The sequence below is a fragment of the Lepisma saccharinum genome, chromosome 9 (assembly GCF_977018435.1).
Source record: "Lepisma saccharinum chromosome 9, izLepSacc3.1, whole genome shotgun sequence".
NCBI classification, from domain to species: Eukaryota; Metazoa; Arthropoda; class Insecta; order Zygentoma; family Lepismatidae; genus Lepisma; species Lepisma saccharinum.
This window is the reverse complement of record NC_139237.1, coordinates 67265087-67286797: the sequence shown is the minus strand read 5'-3', so window position 1 is coordinate 67286797 and position 21711 is coordinate 67265087. Positions and strand designations below refer to the sequence as shown.

The window sequence follows — 21711 nt, the reverse complement described above, 5'->3', positions numbered from 1 at the left end:
CTAACTTATCCACGTAGGCATATAATAGCTTAAATAAACAAAATTTAAACTGCCTAACATATTTACATGCATATTTCAGCTATTATATGCCTGCGTGGATAGGTTAGGCAGGTTAGGTTTGGTTCTATTAACATGCATTTCCAAGTTGCTAATGCTGTCCCTAGCCGCTCGTAGCAAATTGTCCATCACCATGTTAATTCTTTTTGTTTTACGCAATGATACCTTCAACAAGTAAAACAAGATGTTAATTGTCAAACAAGCTTCTGAAAACTTCTATACCACCATACGTAAAAATACAATCCTTAAAATCGAGCAGGATGCATGAGAAAAATTAATGAAAGTGGCTATGGACAATTCGTCGAGCAATTCTTATGCATCCCACTGTACAGTCAACGGCAAAGATAATAGTAGGCAAATTGCCAATCGCCATTTTCTTTCTCTTGTATTCTATGAGATCCAGTGACGTGCGGTGACGTCGACACTTGGGGTAGCAGTCAGTGGCGTGCTCAAGGGGTTGTTGGTGTGGGTCACACCCCTCCTCCCTTTAGGGCCAGTATTCCTACAAAAAAGAAAAATGTCAGTAACAGGAAAAGATTACAAAATTATGAATGAGTACTAGAAAAAAGTACACGTAACCCCCACCCACATTCGAAAATAAAAAACTATTTGATTTGACTCCAAGCCAGAGATCCTGGGTTCGAATCTCCGATTGGCCATTTGTGTTCCTTGTGTGTGTCCCTTCATCAATTTTGTCGTACCAAAGGTGGCGGAAAAGCGAAGTAAAATAAACCAAATTGAGCAATTAATCAATGATTTGATTTCATTTTTGTTACTTAGCGTCGCTTTTTTGTCACATTTGGTTAATTGCGAAGATGATACGATGAAATTGATGAAGGGACGAGCACAGGCTACACCCATGCCCGGGTCGGGGTTCGAACCCGGAACTCCTGGTGTCGTAGCGCGCTGTGATAACCACTCCCCCACGCTTGGTTGATTTGGTGACAGGTAACAAAGCACAACACACTTTTTTGTAGTTTCTTCAATGATATTCATTTGACTTTTTGAGTTCTGAGATACATTTTTCATTCCAAATTATTTCATTATTCACTGCAACACATAGGACAAGAATGCGCCCTCATCACGGGTTCGAATCCTGGCCTGGATTGTTCATATGAGGTCCCTTAACCAATTTCATCATATTATCACTCAATCCTCATTTTCGCGATAACCAAATGTGGCAGAAAAGCGAAGTAAAATAAACCAAACCAACAACAATATGAACATGCGTTCTCTTGCCCAAATAAATACTTCCGTATTTATGACTGTTCGAGACCAAGAGTAGTATATTTAAATAAAACACTACTAAAACGAGAGTCAGAGAGAGCCTGAGCACATATTTGTAATTTAATCATTATATATTCCATATTTGAAAAAGAAAAAAAGAAAGAAAGCATAACATTATTGTCTGCACATAACACGTTCCCATTTCATAAATAAGAAAACTACATCCCATATTACACATACATATTGTACAACGTGTAAAAGGTTGTGTAAATACAGAGAACGCAAGTACTGCAGAAAATTTTACCCTGTGTTCTTTAGAGGATTTACAAAAAAGAAAATATGAGAAACCAATCCCTAACTGTCCTATAGGAGATAGATTGGGGGACCTGAAATCACGGGCTTTCAACCATAGGAGCGGGGGGCGAGGGGGCAAGGGAGGTAGAGGTAGAAATCTTCCTTTTCCTTAGGCCAGCCGTTTCTACCTGGAAACTGGTCAGGCGGAAGAAGAGCGAGCTAGGGTATCCAGCCAACTTTGCCCGCGGAGAATACCGATAGACGAGAAGCGCGTGGAAAAGAAGGTGTTGCGTATGAGCTGTGGTGGCTTTAACAAGACAATAAATATTGTGATTTGAATATAATTCGAGATGTGAGATTGATTGATCTATCTCTGCTAGACTAGCTACTCCTCAGTCCACGTCACTGATGAGATGAAATGAATGAAATAAAAAACAATCACCAATGAACACTCATGCGTGCGTCAGAACTTGAACCTGAGATCGAAACTCGGCCTGGGAATGAGTGTTTTTTGTGAGTGCCCTTTCATCAATTCCATCATGTCATCACTCATCCTTATCTTCTCGATTAATCAAAAGTGGGAGAAAAGCGAAGTTAAATAAACCAATCAATCCAGATTCTAGTACTCAACGCCCTCGGTCGCCGAGTGGGTTAAATTTATATACTGTTGACTGTTGAGTTGTGTTAAAAAAGAGCCTACCATATTATCGAGGGTGAAGTTATGTATGGTAGGTAGGCATACCCAGAATTTTATTTTGGTAGGTCTGAACTTTGGGTCTAAAGAGTTAACATTTGTTCATATTATAAATATTCATATGTTCCAGAGGTTATAAGTTAGTCTTAAAGTTGGTGTGGGAATCAAGTGTATCACCCTAAATCACAAATAGGCAGGCTGTTCCGAAACAAAATTTTGGTGTAACAATTTCATACTTTCCAACAACATAAGCATAATCATATAAATTACATGAAACTTCCAACTGTTCCTTAGTATTCACTCTGCATACGATCTTGAATTAAATAAAGAACAAGTCGAAGTTTCTGATGACGTAGGTGTGGGGCACGGACTGACGTTTTAACGTGACTGCCAATAAACGCCTTTGTGGAGGATGTGGCTCAACCTTATTCTGAACTGAAACCATAAATTGTAAACAGATAACATCTCTTTCCCGTCTGCGATTTGTGAAAATCATTTCAGCACATTTTGTGCAAGACAATCAGTGGAAATTTCTTTGTATAGATGGATAAGAAACACAGATCAGTCGACGTGATAGAGCAGGCGGAACAAACTTTGTACAATGCTGTTGTCATTACTGAAATGGCGATGGATCTCAGGGAAAAGGCTATTGCAGCCGAAAAATATGTAAGTTACTTGCGATGTTTGGCAGCAAGATCTTCAAAGACAGTGTCAGCTATGAGGAATACCGGAAAATCGTTTGTAAATCTAGCCTACAAAATTGTGGCTTCCAATGCTAAACTGACAGAAAAGCTTCCTCCAAGCGAACCAGCATCTCACTGCTTGAAGCTTGAGTACGAAAAGCTCTTGTCATTTCTAGAGAAGGAGATTATTGATAACGAAGACTTAGATGCTGGGGAAAGTAACAGCCAAGATACAGCGAACGTAAATTTGCCCTTTATAGCCGAAAAAATTCGTTCCCTAGAGTCGAGGCATAGGTCACCAGAAACCAGTCACTTGATATCTACGAGCAGCTTTAAGAGCCTGAAGCAAGATGTCAACGAACGATATCCAGAGTCGTATTCTAAAGAGTCGCTCATAGATCTTGAAAATGTAATGAGCCTTCCTCCACTGCCTGAAGACACTTTCTCTGTTTTTTCAAGATCGCCAGTTAAAAGTTCCAGCATGTCGTCGTTGAAAAGTTTAAGAAAAGTCAAATTTTGTTTGCATCGGGCAGAAAGTGACGAGAGTGATGAGAACGAATTTCAGTCACATGATCTTTCAGACGCATTAGTAAGTGATACTTTTATTTTTTATCTCGATTTAATCTATAAACTTATTTTACTTAATTGTACAGTGGCGGGTCCAGGGAGGTGTTGGAGAGGATATAACCCTTTGCCCGCGGTGCTCGTCAGTAGGGTGTCTGACAGTCGGATGACAGACCCAAGTTTTATTCTCGGTGTGAACGACCTCAGGCGGAAAATTTTCCGGCGATGTTCCTATAAAATGGTTCTGGGGCTCACCCAAGCTCCAATCGCTGCGAGTAACGTCCAACCTAAATTATTGCCCATTTTATAATTATTACAACTAGGGATAGCTATCTGTTTTCGAGATCCACCTGTCCATCTTATGTTCTAGTGAACATTCGAAAGCAATTGATACGTCAAATTCTCAAAAAATAGGCATATTAAGTTAAAAGAGACCGGCGTATGTGCTGATTTCACCATTTCCAATATGGTCGAAATTAGCGCTTCAAGTGGAAAATATTAGCTAGGGGGATGTTCGGAGAAGCGTTGGGGTTAGCTGGGGGTATGATCCTACGGTTTAACATGATAACTGGGAGCAGTAGCGTGCCCAGGATTTTCGTACACTTTTTCTGGTAGTCAGCTCTCATTTTGCCATCTCTTCCTACCTTTGACGTTCTATTTTTAGGAATACTGAGTCAAAGGGGATGGGGAGGGGGTTATAAACCTAACCAACCCCCTCTTGGACACGCCCAGTGGTTTATCCAGGATTTTTCCCTTGGGGGGGTGTTGGAAAATTTTGGGGGGGTGTAAGTTTCGGGAAGTTAAGTGCATATTTTGGACAGTTTTAAAAATGTTCGCCCTAATTCAATTTGTTCATGGATGTTTCTAGAGATTAACCCTCCCCCCTCCCTTCCCTTCACGTAACATTTCAGAAGAAAAAAGATGTCAAATACAGGAAAAGATGGAAAATAGATGAATGTTAACATTTCAGTTTAACGTTTCGAGTATTGCTTTCCTTCCGATAATGTTCAGTACTTGATTTAATCAATCGTTAGACAAAACACGAAATTTTAACATATTATTACCAGGAATCATTTCATGCAATTCTTAAGCTAATTATAAAGAAATTAGAAACACTTGCGCAATATTTTAACTGTATTTGTATCGTTCTTGCCGTAGGTGTAACTCGGAGTTCAACTTGGGGGTGTCCAATTGAAATATCAGTGAGAATGCATTGCATGGGTGTGCGCGCACTTGCCTGTCTGAAGTAGTAGTTATAAATACAGATATGATATGACTTAAATAAATTATGACACTGCCAGCGAAGCGAGCAAAAAAAGTTTTAGAACAATTTCTTTGCAAACTGATTATGCATATTATTAGTTAAACATAGCGACAGTATCCCATGATGTTTACTCTTTACAATCTTGCTTTGCTCGTTCGTTGCAGACTTCAATATGAAATTCCTTGACCGATTTCGTTAAAAAGCAATATCAGGTATCTATCAAACGTGCATCCAAACTTCCCACTATATTTTAAAGTCTTCATGGCATGCTCTAAATATATCGAGTTTCATTACTTTATTTCAGTTTGTGAATCATCGTTTAAACAGAGATTAGAAAACACCAGCAGAATTTGGAACTCACTCGCTACATAGAACTATTAAAATTATACATGCATATTTTCTAACTGTTAGAACAGGAGGGGGCAGGGGGCATGTGGTGAGGTAAAGAGGACGCCTAACGAGCAAGGCAAGATTGTAAAGAGTAAACATCATGGGATACTGTCGCCATGTTTAATTATTAATATGCATATGCATTATACCCTTACAAAACTTTGGAAAATACGCTTGGCGCTTTTGAGAGTTTATCTTTCAAACACTAAATGAGAGACTCCAGGGAATTAGGAATCACGTGCCTCTTTGCCTTAAAAGAAAACGAAATAACATGTGCAAATAAACGCATGGCATGTTAAGGCTCCTTCATACATTGACGAAAACGCGCAGTGCAGACGTTCCGTTTTAAACAGATTTTTCAGTTACGAGCAAAGATAGGACCTCGGGGTTTGTTTTCTATCCTTCAGAAAATATGGCTGCGTATTTCCTACAAAGCAGAAATTTAAAAAAAGACCCTGCTTAATAAGTAAATTGGGCATAAAAATGGGGAAAACCGTAATTTTCACATGCAATTATCTCGTTAACCACACAAGCTTATGGAAAACTGTTTTTTTGGGGACGTGCAATGTTCATTGTATTTGACATTAACATCATCACTGTAGAAGTCAGTTTTCCTATTTTGAGACTGTTTGAGGAAAACGAAACCCTTGCAATACGTAAAAGTGTCCCTGCACTGTGGCGACACCTCGTGCAGATAGTTAGAAGCGTTCTAAACCCCACCCACAGTAGAACGCGGAGGGATACAACAAAATAGCTCGTGAAGACAAAACACGATCGCAAGTGGCAGGGAAGTGTGCATGCGTCAACTGGACGTGTTCAATTGCAAAATATGGGTGACGGCAGAAAGTGTGTTTGGCGTAAGATGTGGGCTCCGAGAAAATCGTCTGCTGCAGCAACAACAATGAAGTTTCAAGCGCTACAAAATCGCCGGCAAAATAACTACACAGACGTTCACGTATTGTGGAAGGGTTCAGAATGAATAATACCTATCCGTTTATTTATCGCTTTCCATTAGACGTTTACATTGTACGTACGTAAACCAGTAACGTTATTTTGAGTAATTCAATTAAATCTGTCTCCTTGGCAAATATTACGCTATAATAAGTAGAACAAGTTTGCTGGGGGTCCGGACCCTCCCCGAAAGGACTATGCAGTACTAAAATTAAATAATGTAAATATACTCCTTTAGCAATTTTTTCATATTCGATGGATAATTTCCTCTGAACGCATATTGGAGGGAAGGATTATAGCTATAAATATAATACGGCTTTGAAGTATAGCACCTGAAATACTTATCAAGTACTACTATTTTTACTCTGAATATATTGGAAGGCAATGATTGGGATTGACATCATACGGCTTTGAAAGACATAAAGTATTTATTTAGGGCAAACGAAAAGATTACCAAGTAATAAAATAATAACAATACTCGTTTAGCATTAGTGAATTTATTGGATGGCAAGGATTATATTGGGATCGTACGGCTTTGAATGATATTAGAAAGAAGGTTTATGCATACTACAACTCATAACAATATGTATACAATATTAATCAGAAACTTCACTGTATCTTACATTTATTTCGTTATGCAATAGTATTCAATTCTTCTTCTATTTTACATTAATTTAATTGCGAGGCACTTGTTCTTATGTAAATGTTTCTACTTTTAACTACAGGTAAACTACAGAATGAATATACACTGTTTGCCTCTTTACCTAGTCACGTAATAATAATATATTAATTTATATATTGAAATTAGTATTACTTTAATTCAATTAAAATATTATTATTATTATTATTATTTGTAGACATTTCGTTCATACCCCCCCCCCCCCCCGAAACATTTCTGGATATGCCACTGATTATGCAGAATTTTCTTTGTTCCACTTCGAAACGGTTTATTACGAGGTGTAAGAGCTATCACGAACACAACACAGCGAGCGAAAATAAAACTACACAAACAAACGCACCCAGATGAAATATCACAGCATTCGATGACCAGATATTTGTTGACCAAAAAGAGTATAGTCTATAGTTTGAAGGTGCGCATGCACAAAACAAAAAGAAAACTAAAATAAGGGTGGCTATTTGTTATTGCTTCTATTATAGCCCCTATAAAATAGGCCTACACTCTACAGATTTAAATTTTATGGGTCCAATGTAATTAGCTAATTTCAAATACTTTCTCACCAATGACACCATCGTTCATACTTCTGGGATGATTTTGCTTTCTTGAGTATGTTTAAGTCGTCCTTTATTGCCAGTCCAAACTCTTCACAGGTCATGTCCACATTGAATTTCACTTCCATTACTTGTTCGAGTGTTGACACCAGGAGTGTCCTTTTTTCCTCTCGCCAATAAGTTTTAATAACACTGAAGAGTCTTTCACAACCAATATTTGTACCAGGCAGAGTAAACAAGAATTTTATAAGAGGCACAATCACTTTTAAATTTGACCCAGCCTGTACTAAATCTTTGCACACTGACCTCCACCTCCACATCATTGATTCTTTTCTTTCCCCCCAATCTTCAAGATGTTTTTCAACGGCTTTTGAAATTACACAGTAAGTTTCAAAAATATCATTATTAGGGCTGAGCCGATACCGATGCCGATGTATCGGTATCGGAAAGTATCGGTTGGGATTCAGCTACCGATACCAGCCGATACTTTCCGGCATTTTGGTCTTTCACGGGGTCCGCAAAAATCCCGTGCGACTTCTTGACAGTCTTACTTATCCTGAAAATTATGCAAAATTAAAACTTCCTTTTTATTTTACACTATCGGTGGGAATTGATAAGAGAATCGGTTCAAAATGGTATCGGCTCAGCCCTAATCTTTATCATTAAATTCCAATGAATTTGAAATATGTTTTGCTTGTTGATGGAATATGAAAATGACTCTTGAAATTGTTCATAGGAAAGTCTTGAGTCAAGGAGTAAATACTTCAGTTTGTTGACATCTTGACGTTTTCCGTTCTGTGGATTTTAAGGCATTTTTACGCGTAAAATAATGAATGAAATTAAATAGCAAGGAAAAGAGTATATTTGGGGATTTTTGCAAATTGAAAAGAATATAGAGTATATGAACCTCTAAAAGAGTATAATACTCTTAAAAAGAGTATGTTTGGTCTGGTCTGGTCAATGAACCTGTTGTGATCACTGACTGGGCAAGCTGAAGAAATGTTTAATTCGTGCTCTGTTTTAAACTAATTAGTGTCACATCCAGCGAAAATATAAACAGTTCATATTACTAGATTACTATTGTTAATAAATGTTATAATAAAAACAATGTATTGCCGGTCCCCGTGGCGGAGTGGTTAGCACATCGCGCTACGACGCCAGGGGTCCCGGGTTGGAATCCTGGCCTGGGCATGGTTGTATGTGAGTGTTCATTCTTCATCATATCACCACTCATCACCATCTTCGCAAATTAGCCAAAAGTGGAACAAAAGGCGAAGCAAATCAATAAATCAATCAAAAAACAATGTATTGTTTTTATTACTATAAATACTAAAATCTAAACAAACTTGAAACACCTCGCGACAAAATTCTGCGTAAGCCAATTATACACGTAGTTACAAAAATTGTAATTTCTATTTAGGAACTGTAGGTACAAAATAGGAACAGTTTTCGGTTTTCCTTTCATTGCTCTTTATGGAAGATTAAAAAGAGAAAGAGAAAGAGAGAGAGAGAGAGAGAGAGAGAGAGAGAGAGAGAGAGAAAGTGCCTATTCCCCTTCCTGCCTCTCCCACATAATGATATAGCCAAGATTCAAGACATGAAAGCGCGGCTGTGATTACTATCTTCCATTTCATAAATGTTTTAAGAATCTTTTGTCATCAAATTACGGTTTTACTATCCATGAAAAATTCGTTACGTGTTAAAAGAACGATAATTCATGTATGTTTTCTTCGCTCGCCTCGCGCCAGATGGTCAACTGCTTCACAACAAACACATCAGCGTTGCCAACCCCTCAGCTACGAAAAGTGCTGTTCGAACTGTGAAATTATGCTAGAACGCCACCCAGTTGTGCTAGGGCAATAATATTATTATTATTATTTTATTATTATTATTAACAATAAAAAAAAAGGTAAAAAAGGTAAAGTGTTCCCCTGTGCTTAGCACCACGCCATGAAGGCGTATAGGGGGTATGGGGGTAACGCCCCACACTTTCTTGATCCGGTCGTGAGTGGAGGTGATGTGATCAGCATCACGCCCCTGACCGCCTTTACCCCCCAGGGTTTCCCCCAGGTACCCATGTTATTCGACGCTTGGTGGGCGCCGGGTCCGCTTCCATCGTTAGAAAAGTTCCCGGATTTGAACCGGCCGGGGATCGAACCCGGGACCTTGAGCATGGTAGTCAGACGCGTTACCGACTGAGCCACCGCGGCTACTATTTTCAGATGTTATATTGTATCCCACCCTAAGATCTATTTATTTTAAGTCGCTTTTTTGCCTTAGGGTCTCTGGGAGAGACAATGAGGGTGGATGAAGAACTGATGAAATGGTTATGGACTATGGGATGGAATAAAAACATAATTACATGTCCATACCTTACCAAGGGTCGAACTAGGGCGCTTGTAAAGTAAATGCTCCGTAAATTTGTAATACTTCTTCACGTATCTCTTCTAGCAGATTGGGAGAGGGAAGATGGCAAGACACAGTATAAGCGTCGTTACCTTTCAATTACTGCCGGAGGGAGGTGTATAATCTATGATATAATTCACAAATATCTTTCATATAGTACTGCATTTTTTGCGTTATATGGAAGGACGTATTAACCCATTTCCCTCCAATAACACCCCGCTAGACACACACACTTTTGTGTTAGTTTTTTACAACTTTCAAATGCTCATACAATGCATTTCTATGTAAACTAACATTATTTCAAAAAAAGAAAAAGGAAAGGTGAAAGGGTACTCACCAAACCAACAAATAAAAACCGCCTCTTTCCCAATCCTTTCTATATTTCTGAGCATACGACTCCCATTTCTGGTTTAAATCTCCACGGTCTTTTTTTCTTTTCGGGAGTTTCACAGTTACTTGTTTTGCTATTAGTACTCATTTTTTCGAAATTGTTCCGAATATATTTTACAAAAAAAAAAAAAAATTAAGCAGGAAAAACAATCACAGATACACTCAAACACACACTCAAAAATACACTGAAAGACGCACGCACGAAGAATTAAAATCATACACAGGAAAAACGCATTTTTCGCCGCGGGAGACGGCTTCCGAAATGGTAAGATGCCGACCGAACCGAACCGAACACAAGCTGAAGACATAGATGGTCAAAATTTGCCGACAATGGAGAGCGGCACATGAGCTTTACTTGTCAATCCAACTTTCTACTAAACATTCCTTGCGAAAATACAGCCAGGGCAAATGGCACCCCATCTCTATCTACCTTGTGGAACCCCGTGTGTCGGTACTCAGAAAGGACAAACTTTTGATTTTATGGCAGGAAGAGGCGGAAGAGATGAAAGGCGTTGGTGGGGAACGGGATCCCTGGGCCGGTTTACTCTCTTTTGTTGGAAATATGTCCTCTACTGAAATAAAGATGTGCAGTTACTTTTATTTTTACTTCTTCAGAGCACTTTCCTTTGAGGTCAATATCTACCGACGTTGCAGATTATGCCACAGACTAAGATTATGCTAGATTTGGCTGTTATGCCAAACACAGAGTGCTAGGTGCCAAATACGGTTAAATTATGCTAGGTTTAGCACCATTATGCTAGGGTTGGCATCGCTGAAACACATTTTCGTCCTTCCTCACTTGCAAGCGATTGTGTTTGTTTCCCCTCAGGTACCCCACCCCACCCCAACTGCTCTCCCGTCAGCCATGAACAGTAAACAACGAATGACTACCTTCAACGATCTCATATGAAGATCTGTTTCCATGTGTAGGTAATCTTTTATACTTTTTTAAAATCATTTCGCTGTTTCTTTAACATAACTTGTGTAGGTTCGTTAGGGACTATTTACTGCGTCGGAGCTCTACGAGACAGTAGAAGCTGAGACCCAAGAGAACTGTGAAGACTGCCAATCTCGTGACGTACTCTGTTACGTCAGAGATACGTACAGAGTAAGCCACGCAAAAACCAACCCATATGACCCTCCTTTTTTCTTCTTCTTCCTCAGATTCGACTTTCGTCAAATGTATGAAGGAGCCTTAACTGCAAAATGAAGAAAATGAATTTTCACTTCAAAATTGAGGCAATGCTTAATTTTATTTTCAATTATTTAAAAATTGAATAGCATTTATTTCACTATCCAACACAAAGAGCACAATGAACCAAACAAATTTTCTCTCTCCACGTTTTCCAGCAGGCAGTGGCAAGCGCCGTCGTGCCCTCACTGGTGCGCCTGTGGTCAAATATAAATTTGGGACTTAATGTAAATTAAATTTATTTTATGTTTAATTCCTTACACTCAGGCCCTTAGCCAGGAATTATTTGTAGGGGGGACAAAGGCAATCCTAGAGGGGGCAAATTTTTAATATATTGTGTCGCACTGGCAGATATAGCAGGGTACACAGAGGCACTTGACACCTCCCCCAAAAGAGATAAGTAACAGAAAAGGGATGATATCTTGAAACGGCAACGGACCAAAGAAAAAAAAATCGAGCAACATCAAATGACATTTTTTCGATAATGACCTTTCCAGATTTGCCAAAGAATATAAAGTTTAACATAAATAGGCTAATAGGGACTGTATCTACTTGATATTTACAGGCTTTATAATGTTAATAGACGATTAATGGGCCTCTCTGCAGAACTGATTAAGGGAGCCCTTTATAAATCATGCTTCAGGGCCTCCCCGATGGCGCAGTGGTAGCATCCTCGTCTTGTAACCAAGTGGTCCCGGGTTCGATACCCGGTGGAGCCACATAGTGGTTTGGATCCCACTTTAAACTGTAGGTCCAGTCCCGATTAGCCTAGTGTGCATAAAGTGGACTTAAAACACCAATTCAATCAATCAATCATGCTTCATAATGATTCTTTCTAGTTTCCAGTATGCAAGATTTTCCCGCACAAAGGAATCTAACGAGAATCCAACAACACCAAGAAGTTATGCAAGAAAAATCGAATTAATGAAGTAATAATGATTACATATTATCTACACTTCGATGAACTGTGTAAAAATTTGTAATACATTTTTTTTGTACTTGCTAAAACATGGGTCCCTTAGTCCACCACGGACTCTATTTCCTTCAAAGGGGAGACTCTTGCATCACTACACGTTAACCATTTTGCAAAATATTGTGTGAATTGTATTATATTATAGTTGAAATACATGTTTTGACACCTGACAAACAAATAGGAATACCTTGATTTATCAATGAATTCTTGGATTACAGTGTCATCATTAATATTTCATATTCAGTTTCATAGTAAGAAATTGTTTTAATAGAGCGCAAATAATTTTACGGAGCGCCATGGCATTCTCTTTAACATTTTTATTTTCTCATATAGATCGTTTGGCTCGCAGAGCCGACTCTCACCGCCCCATAACTATGGCTTTGAACTTGGACTATAAGAACAGAAGACACTGCGAGCGAAGCAAGCAAGAAAATTTTACGAAATTTATTTTTATTTGTATAAAATTTGAAATCGAGAGGGGGGCAATTGCTCCTTGGTAGTGCCCTTGGGCGTCTCGAAGAAAAATGCAAGGAACTCGTAAAAACTAATTCCATCAAGAGTATCCAATTGTCCTGCTATTCTTAGATTCTCTTTCAATGTTCGCTTCCCCTAGAATGGACTCCCGTCCAAGGTCGGGAGGGTGGTGGTGGAGGGGGAACAATTCCCCTGCCGCCCTGTGGTTGCGGCACTGTTTATGAGTCTCTCTTCATCAATTTCACGTCATCATTCATTGTTGCGATTAGCTATAAGTTGCAGAAAAGCAACGCTAAGTAACAAAAATCAAATATCCACTGCCTCTCTCTACCACATGAATCACTATTACCAAAAAGGGAATTTCACCCCCCCCCCCCAATCCTGATACGAAATTATACTGAATCCCACACACCTTCATAAATCACAAAATCAATAAGTGTCTTTGTTATGTTGCTAGAGTAATTGTAAAGATTAGTGAGAATTCCAGGTGTTCTGTATTTTTCACAGGGGGGCAAAGCAGGCTCTCTGGGGGCAGTTGCCCCCTGCCCCCCTCTAGCTACGAGCCGCTTACACTTCCTTTGCTTCCTGTGAAAAGTTGAATAAAATTAAACATGTCATTATGTCAGGGAACCGACTAGATACAAAGTGAAAGACAATTTTTACTAAATCTATATCTTTGCAAACTGACAATAACTTTAATTTAATAGGGTGCCAGTAATTTCACAGGGCACCACGACGTTAAAGCTTTTCTATTTTTATCTGTTTTGCTTGTTCGGCACCCCATTTGTACTTAGCGCCCAGGCAAGCACCCGAATTGGACCCTCCTCCTTTTACAACTCTCTTTCTAATAGTATATAATTTATTTTACAAAGGTAAGAACTCTTGGAGCCACAAAAATGGTCATCAACTATAGACGTGAATGAATCACTTAGGTTCTTCATGAAATACTTGCCATTTTATATCTAATACTCGGTCAGTAAATTTTATATTGGTACTTTATGAATATCGGTTGGAAGAAATTATACCTACATATAGCGTCACTGATTTTCTACTCACCACTTTCGGTTTCTTTCTGTCTGGTTTTTCATTTTCTCTATCTTCTTCAGACAGTTTTGCAGTCAAGTTTCAGACATTGTTATACACTAAACAGAACGACAACACACGAACGGAGATGCTACACTGAGACTGACCTAAGGCATTCGACTGTTCTTTTCTCTACCACTCCAAAATCATTCATCTCGCCAAGTTACAGAAAATAGTGTTGCTAACCATAGTAACAGAATTCACTACAAGGAGTCAAACCTGTATCTTTGAATTTCTTCCCTTACTTTTATCGTACATTTTTCACATGGATGAATCGAAAGGAAAATGCAACAAAAAGTAAATTGCATTCACTCAGGGGTTGAATAATTGAATTTACGAATCTGTAACGTATTTCAGAAATATATAAGGTATTCAAACGCTGAACTGTCAACACTGTGCGCGGAATGTGCTCCCTCGAAGGAGGGCGAGAGGTCAGTTTGACATTTTCCAGATGGCAGTGTCCCTTCCCTACCCTTTAGAGCTGACCGAAGCCTTGTCAAGGGAGCTAGTGTTTCCAGGAAATGACCATGCTGCACATTCCACCCTCCTTCCTTTTAGTTGATCGAAAGGTCCATTGGACTACGCTTCTTCAGCTACAAATGATTCCTTTCTGTTAATGTTGAAGTATTGTCATTCTATTGTTGATATAAACATCCATATTTACACCCCCCTGTAGGGGGGTGTTCCACTTTTCTGCTTGGGGGGTGTTCACCAAAATTTGGGAGGGTGTTGGGGGGGTGTGGATAAATCACTGGACACGCCACTGACTGGGAGGATGTCTTGCGAAAATGTTGCTAGCTAGGATGATACCATCCACCCTCACTTCCAGCACTGGTCGAAATGAAGAATGTGTGGAGCCCTACCTCCAGTCCCCTCCCCCACATGCCTTCTTGGGACGGTGCAGTGCACAGAGGTGGAAGAATATAGGAATTAATTATTTTTTTCTTGCCTACGTGGCATTAAATTCTTATCACCCTCTTCATGAGCGAGTATTTACTAAAAGATTGGAGGGTTACATAGAGAAAGAAAACAAAGAAAAGGGGTAGGCAAGGGGAGCTGAAGTCTAGGGTGCCATGGATAGAAGATGCTATTCAAAGTTTTTCTTTCTTAAAAAAGATAACAACAAAGTCAGAACATGGGATAGAAAAAAATACACTTTGCAGAGGTAAGGGGAGATAGAAGGGTGTTATTCCACCACTGACGATTATGCATTATTGTGAAAGTAAAGAAAAGTTAAATTATAAATTTGATTTTGTTTATAAGAATTTGGTCGGGTTTCATAAACATTTTGTAAATTTTACTTAGAATAATGTTTAGTACATAGTTTACAATGTTATTTTTTTTAGCCGAGTTGAAGTACACATTTTCTACTGAAAATATATTGCACGCTGCATTAGATATTTTATTATTGTTCTTAATGTTTTTTCCTTTTTTTACTGGTAGGCTTATATTCTGGTAATACACTGCTAGAATTATCTGTTTTCCAAAGTAGTAGTAATAAAAGGATTACGTTTTTAAATGTTCTTCACACACTACAACACAACCGAGATATTCTTGAATATGTTAAACTTTTTTAAAAATTTAAATACAAACTACAAATCTTTAATTATAATTTTGAATGAGTTTTTCTTCATTTCCCAATTTCAAAATTTGTAGGATCAGGATGTAAAGGTCACAAACAGTGCCAGATCTACAAGCCGCAAAACCCCGCAGTGCAAAGGTGGGGGGGCAAGTAAGCCTTTAGGCCATTGACATAGTAGAGGGTTCGCTTATGTAAAAAATAAACGTAGTTACTCAGGGGCACAGAAACGAATAGGGGAACCCTGGGCAGAACGGTAGGTAGTTCACGCCATGTTGAATGATCAATGTCATGTTGACGACGTTTTGGTGGATTTTTGAGATTGTCTTCTAACTCTTGGACGTCTCGACTCTGAAGGTAAGATACATTTCCACATGTAACACATGGTTTCCCTGGTTTGCATGTTAAAGATGTGGTGGGTACTACAGTGTTGTATATTAACAGTTGCATATTTCACCAGCATTTTCCGCCAGAACCTCATGTAGCGACGGGACAGAACGGAGTAGGGTTCCATTCTCCTCCCTGTTGGTATGTTATTGCATTATTCCGTTTATAGCTACTGTTGTATTTTGTGTGCATTACTTATGTGTGCATGTGTAATAGGATGTGTGTGTGTAAATAATACTCCAAGGTTTCGAAGCAACTGGAATTTGGCATGTTAACATGGATATTTTCTCAGATGTTGATTTCTTGACTTCAAGCCCCACTGACATCCCGGTTAGGCCTGGTACGCCAGAACAAAGAATACAAATCGTAGGTCCTTCTACACCAACAAAACTAACTAACTAACTCTCTAGCCTTCTTAAACCCGAAGGTTCATGGCTGCAGCAACACAGGCCTTCCATCTTTCCCTATCTTGAGCAAGATCTATATACTCTTTTCCATCCCTACCGATTTCCCTTAGGTCCATCTCAACGTTGTCCCTCCATCTTCGTCTTGGCCTTCCTACAGGTCTCTTACCATCAGGTTTCCCAACAAGAATCCTGTATACTCCTCTTTCCTCTCCCATTCGTGCCACATGGCCTGCCCACCTAAGTCTTCTTGATTTAATTATTCTAATAATATCTGGACATGAATACAAATTATGTAGTTCTAAATTATGTAACCTTCTCCACTCACCTGTCTCCTCATCCCTTTTAGGTCCAAAGATTTTCCTAAGGATTTTATTCTCAAATACTCTCAATTTATGTTCCTCTTTCAATGTAAGGGACCAAGTTTCACATCCATATAATACTACAGGCAAAATTACTGTTTTGTATATTTTAACTTTTAGTTTCTTAGATATTAAACGAGAAGACAAAAGTTTATGAAGAGAGAAGTAACATGCATTTCCTGAATTAAGCCTACTTTTTATTTCCTCTTTAATATAATTTTCATTTGTTAATATTACTCCTAAGTATTTGAATTTGGAAACTGGTTCAAACGAGTTGTTATCAATAATTAGATTTTGATTATTACCTAACACTTGGTTTCGGCCTGTAAGCATATATTTAGTTTTCTCTTTGTTAACTTCCAAACCTATCTCTTTAGCAGTTTTGAAAAATATTTTAGCATTATTCTTAATTGTATTCACATCATCCCCCAGTAAGTCTACATCATCTGCATATGCTAACAACTGAGTCACACCATTTAATTTTAGTCCTTCTTTAGTTTCTTTTACCTTCCTTACAGCATATTCTAAGGCAAAATTAAAGAGCAATGGAGATAATGCATCTCCTTGTTTTAACCCATCATGAATTGTAAATTTGTCAGACATATTAATACCCACACGAATTTTACTTTCTGTTTCACTGGTGCATATTTTTATCATACTAACAAGCTTCTTAGGTATTCCAAACTCTACTAATATATTATATAATTTATCTCTTTTGACCGAATCATATGCTTTTTTGAAATCAATGAATAGTTGATGGACATTTTGATTATATTCCCACTTTTTTTCAAGTGTCTGTCTGATGTGAAAAATTTGATCTGTAGTTGATCTGTTACGTTTAAATCCACATTGATAATCACCTATAATTTCATTAGCATATGGGGTTAGTCTTGTTAAAAGAATGTTAGATAATATTTTATATGTTGTTGAGAGTAGAGAAATTCCACGGTAATTATTGCAGTTCATTTTATCACCTTTTTTAAACACAGGGACAATTATGGATTCTTTCCACTGTTGAGGGATTTCTTCTTTATTCCATATTAAACAAATTAATTTATGAATTTGACATATTAATGAATTTCCACCATATTTAATTAACTCAGCTGGTATTAAATCAATGCCAGGTGCTTTGTTATTCTTTAGCCTTTTAATAGCATCTTTAACTTCAGTCAAGTTAGGTTCTGGAACTAAAGGTTCTGCTGTGTGTACTTCATTCACTACTGATTTATCTCCTACATGGACATTTAAAAGGTCATTAAAGTAGTTCTTCCATCTATTTAGAATATCGCTTGGGTCAGCAAGAAAATCACCGTCTTTATCTTTTATCAAGTTTACTTTAGGTTGCCACCCCTTTCTAAACTCATTTACACCTTTATATAAATCTCTGATATTTTTATTTTTGCTGTTTGTTTCAATTTCGTTAATTTTGCTTTTCAAGTAATCTCTTTTTTTACTTCTAAACGTTCGGTTAACTTCTCGCTTTATTCTATTATAATTGTTTAGATTTGTATCATCAGAGTTATTTAACCACCTAAGTCTAGCCTCATTTCTTATTTCTATTAGATTATGACATTCATTATCAAACCATGGCTTACTTTTTCTCGGTTTATGGTATCCTATACTTTCTTTAGCTGCTGATTCTATTGCATTACGTATGTGCTCCCAATTCTTATTTACGTCTATTTCATTTATATTTTCATCATCATTTAAATCCTGCAAAATATCAAATCTATTTGACAGTTTAATTTGGTAATCTTTCTTAATTCTTTCATCAGTAAACTTTCCTGTATCAAATTTTAGAACTTTTAGATTTTGTTGCTTATGATTTAACACTGAGAGTCTTTCTCTTAATTTAGCAATTACTAAATAATGGTCACTGGCACAGTCCGCACGTCTATGTGTACGAACGTCAATTATACTAGTATGTCTTCTCTTATCAATGAGAATATGATCTATCTGATTATGAGTTTTACCATCTGGAGAAGACCAGGTATATTTATGGATATCTTTATGTTTAAAAGTGGTACTTTTCACAATTAAATTCTTTGAGGTTGCAAAAGTAATCAATCTTATACCATTATCATTACTTAATTCATGAAGACTTTCTTTACCAATCGTAGGTTTAAATGTCTCTTCTTTGCCAATCTGTGCATTACAGTCACCTAACAGAATTTTCATATCATACTGAGAAAATTTATCAAAGACCTGTTCTAACTCTGTATAAAAATCATCTTTAGTATTATCATCTTTATCTTCCGTTGGTGCATGTATGTTTATTAAAATAATTTTACACCACCTACCCTGTAAAACTGCATATGATATCCTATCATTAATAAATTCTACTGTTTTAAGAGCCGAGATAATTCTATTATTTATAAAAAAGCCTGTTCCAAAATTATGATTTTCAGTACCACCATAGAAAAAAGTAAAATTTTTAGTTTTACAATTCCCTTCTCCTGGCCACCTAACTTCCTGGACAGCTACTACATCTAATTTATACTTAACTATCTCATTAACTGTACACTGAAATGCCCCAGGCCGGTAAAGGCTCAGAACATTCCAGGTGCCTAATTTAATATCCTTATTCCTAATGTAGATCTTATCCTTAGTCCAGGGACCTCCCAAAGTAGTCCCCACCCGGAGATCCGAACGGGGGACTATTTTACCTCCGGAATATTTTACCTTGGGAACATCCATGGCCTCATATTGCTGTTTCTTGACATGGCTTTTTACAGTGCAGAGTTGTCAGCTCTACGCCTAACCCCCAATATGAATGGAGGAACTACTACACAAGATAAACACAAACACATTAGACAGCACAATTACTGCACAAGATGAACACAAACATATTAGATAGCACAACTACTACACAAGACACACACAAAGACATCACAACTATAACACAATATAAACACAAACACCCCATAACTACTACACAATATAAACACAAACAAACTACACACCACAACTACTACACAAGACAAACACAAACAAATTAGACAACACAACTACTACGCAAGGCAAGACAAACATACTAGACAGCACAATTACAACACAAGACACATACATACACACCACCGATACTACACAAGACAAACAGAAACACATTCGACAGCATTACTACTACACAAGATAAACACCAACACACTAGACAGCACAACTACTACACAAGACAATCCCAACCACACTAGACTATATATAAAGTGTGTGTATGTATGTATGTATATAATTGCATGGGTGGAGAGAAATAAATTAATATTACTCCTAAGTATTTGAATTTGGAAATTGGTTCAAACGAGTTGTTATCAATAATTAGATTTTGATTATTACCTAACACTTGGAAATAAATGTATAACTGGTGCAAAATTGTCACTCCTTTCCTTAAGGTAATTCTATGAAGACTACACTTTCTACGTACCTACTGGAGTTTATGATTTCTGATAAGTTGCCAACTGTGAAAGAAAAGGAAACACAGAAATTTGTCTTCCTAAATATACTTTCTGCTACTAAGAGTAATGTAAGGAAATATGGAAATATGGAAAAATACTAAACCTTTGAAACTCTGCTCTTTTACAAAGTTTATCTTGTGATTGAGAATAGACAGCTGTGTCTGAAATTCCTTTTCTGTGACAGGAGTATCCAATATATGAGTGATAAGAGCTTCCTTCTACACCAACAAGTTATATATTTACCACTTAATATCATTTGTAGACGAATGTTCAATTATATTACATTTCACATTCTGAGACCAGGGGGTCCATTGTGCCCCAGTGCCGGGGCAGAATGGACCACTCTACAGGTTTACATTTTTTTCCAGTTTTTCTTTATGTGTATAATGTTTCTTTGTGTAATTTCTATTTTAATGTCTGTCAATGTCTCACATATACTATTTTACTGTCGTTTGAATACTAAGTGTTCCGTTCTGCCCCGGGTTCCCCTACAATATATACAGGTAAAGTTAAAGTTACCTGTGCATATAAGCACCGTGTCCAATTCAACCAGGTTCCAACATCGTCACATCACTTATTGATCACGTTATTTCAGCAGGACGAAGTTAAACAGCAAACCATCTTCCCAAGCAAGAAGTCATATCCTCAACTTCCCAGCAGCCACGTGACTCTCGGTGATATCAAAGAGGAAGCGACTCAAGAAACGGCACAAACAGGAAAGTCAACATCAAATTTATCAGAGGAGGAACCAAAATAATCAACATCAGCAGAAGTCTTTCATGGCATAATGGGAAAAGAAGAAAATTATGAAGAACAGAAGTGAAAGATGGTGATTATGTCAAAGTTTTGGACAGTAGTAAAGAAATAATTATATCATGTCGCAGAACAGTAGTTATGGGAAAATTTACACCTTCCCTGTAACTTTGAAAAGATCTTTACATGGCACTAAGAGAAAGAGGATGTAAATTCATATTCATGCTATGTGTAAATAAATGTAGTTATGAATGTAAGTACAATTCGTAAATAACTGAATATTTTTCAGTTCTCGATATGTCTGTGACAACGCAACAAGATAAATCATTTAATAAAACTGAACCCATTCCGTATATGTGTAAACAGAAAAATATTTTTTTAATCTCTTTTACTGATCAACAGATAGCTTTGTTGAAATTGAACTACGTAGGAGTGGGTGAGAAGTGACTAGACTTTGAAAATTTCCTGTAGTTTTTGTAATATTTAAGCAATCTCAATGAAACTTTCTGTGCATATATATTATGGAATAGGATTAAATATGTGCATACGAATTTCACCATATGATAGCCCATAGGGTCGTAGATCCATACTTTCTGAATGACCCAATGCATGTTGAACACTATTTGACTGGGGAAAAATTGGTGAGCTTGTTTTCATGCAAGATGACACACAGCCACACTTTGAATTTGATTTTCCTGGCAAGTCATCGGGCATCATGGGAATGTTGAGTGGCCCGAGAGATGCCTTAATACCATTGGATTTTTTCTCTGGAGGTACATTAAAGAGAATGTTTGCCAGAAGTCATGCTCTGTGGGGCCGGTCAAACGACGAAGGAATTCCTACAGAAGAGCGTGGATTCCATCCTGTTTGTTGGAGGCAGCTGGTGGTGATACATGAAATTCTGA

The 21711-nt window shown here is 37.7% G+C and overlaps 1 protein-coding gene across 1 annotated transcript; it reads left to right on the top strand.

Annotated features, from left to right (window-relative positions):
• The first annotated feature begins 2728 nt into the window (after positions 1-2728).
• On the top strand, positions 2729-21179 carry LOC145992706 (uncharacterized). Its single transcript, XM_083129091.1, has 2 exons — positions 2729-3544; positions 20649-21179. Exons 1-2 carry the CDS (start codon positions 2816-2818, stop codon positions 20808-20810), a joined length of 891 nt encoding a protein of 296 aa, XP_082985217.1. The 5' UTR covers positions 2729-2815; the 3' UTR covers positions 20811-21179.
• The last annotated feature ends 532 nt before the right edge of the window (positions 21180-21711 follow it).

Coding starts and splice junctions, on each gene's coding strand:
- LOC145992706 (XM_083129091.1), top strand. CDS start 2,816: ATGGATAAGAAACACAGATCAGTCGACGTGATAGAGCAGGCGGAACAA. Junction 3,545..20,648: donor ATGATCTTTCAGACGCATTA/GTAAGTGATACT, acceptor ACGTTATTTCAG/CAGGACGAAGTTAAACAGCA.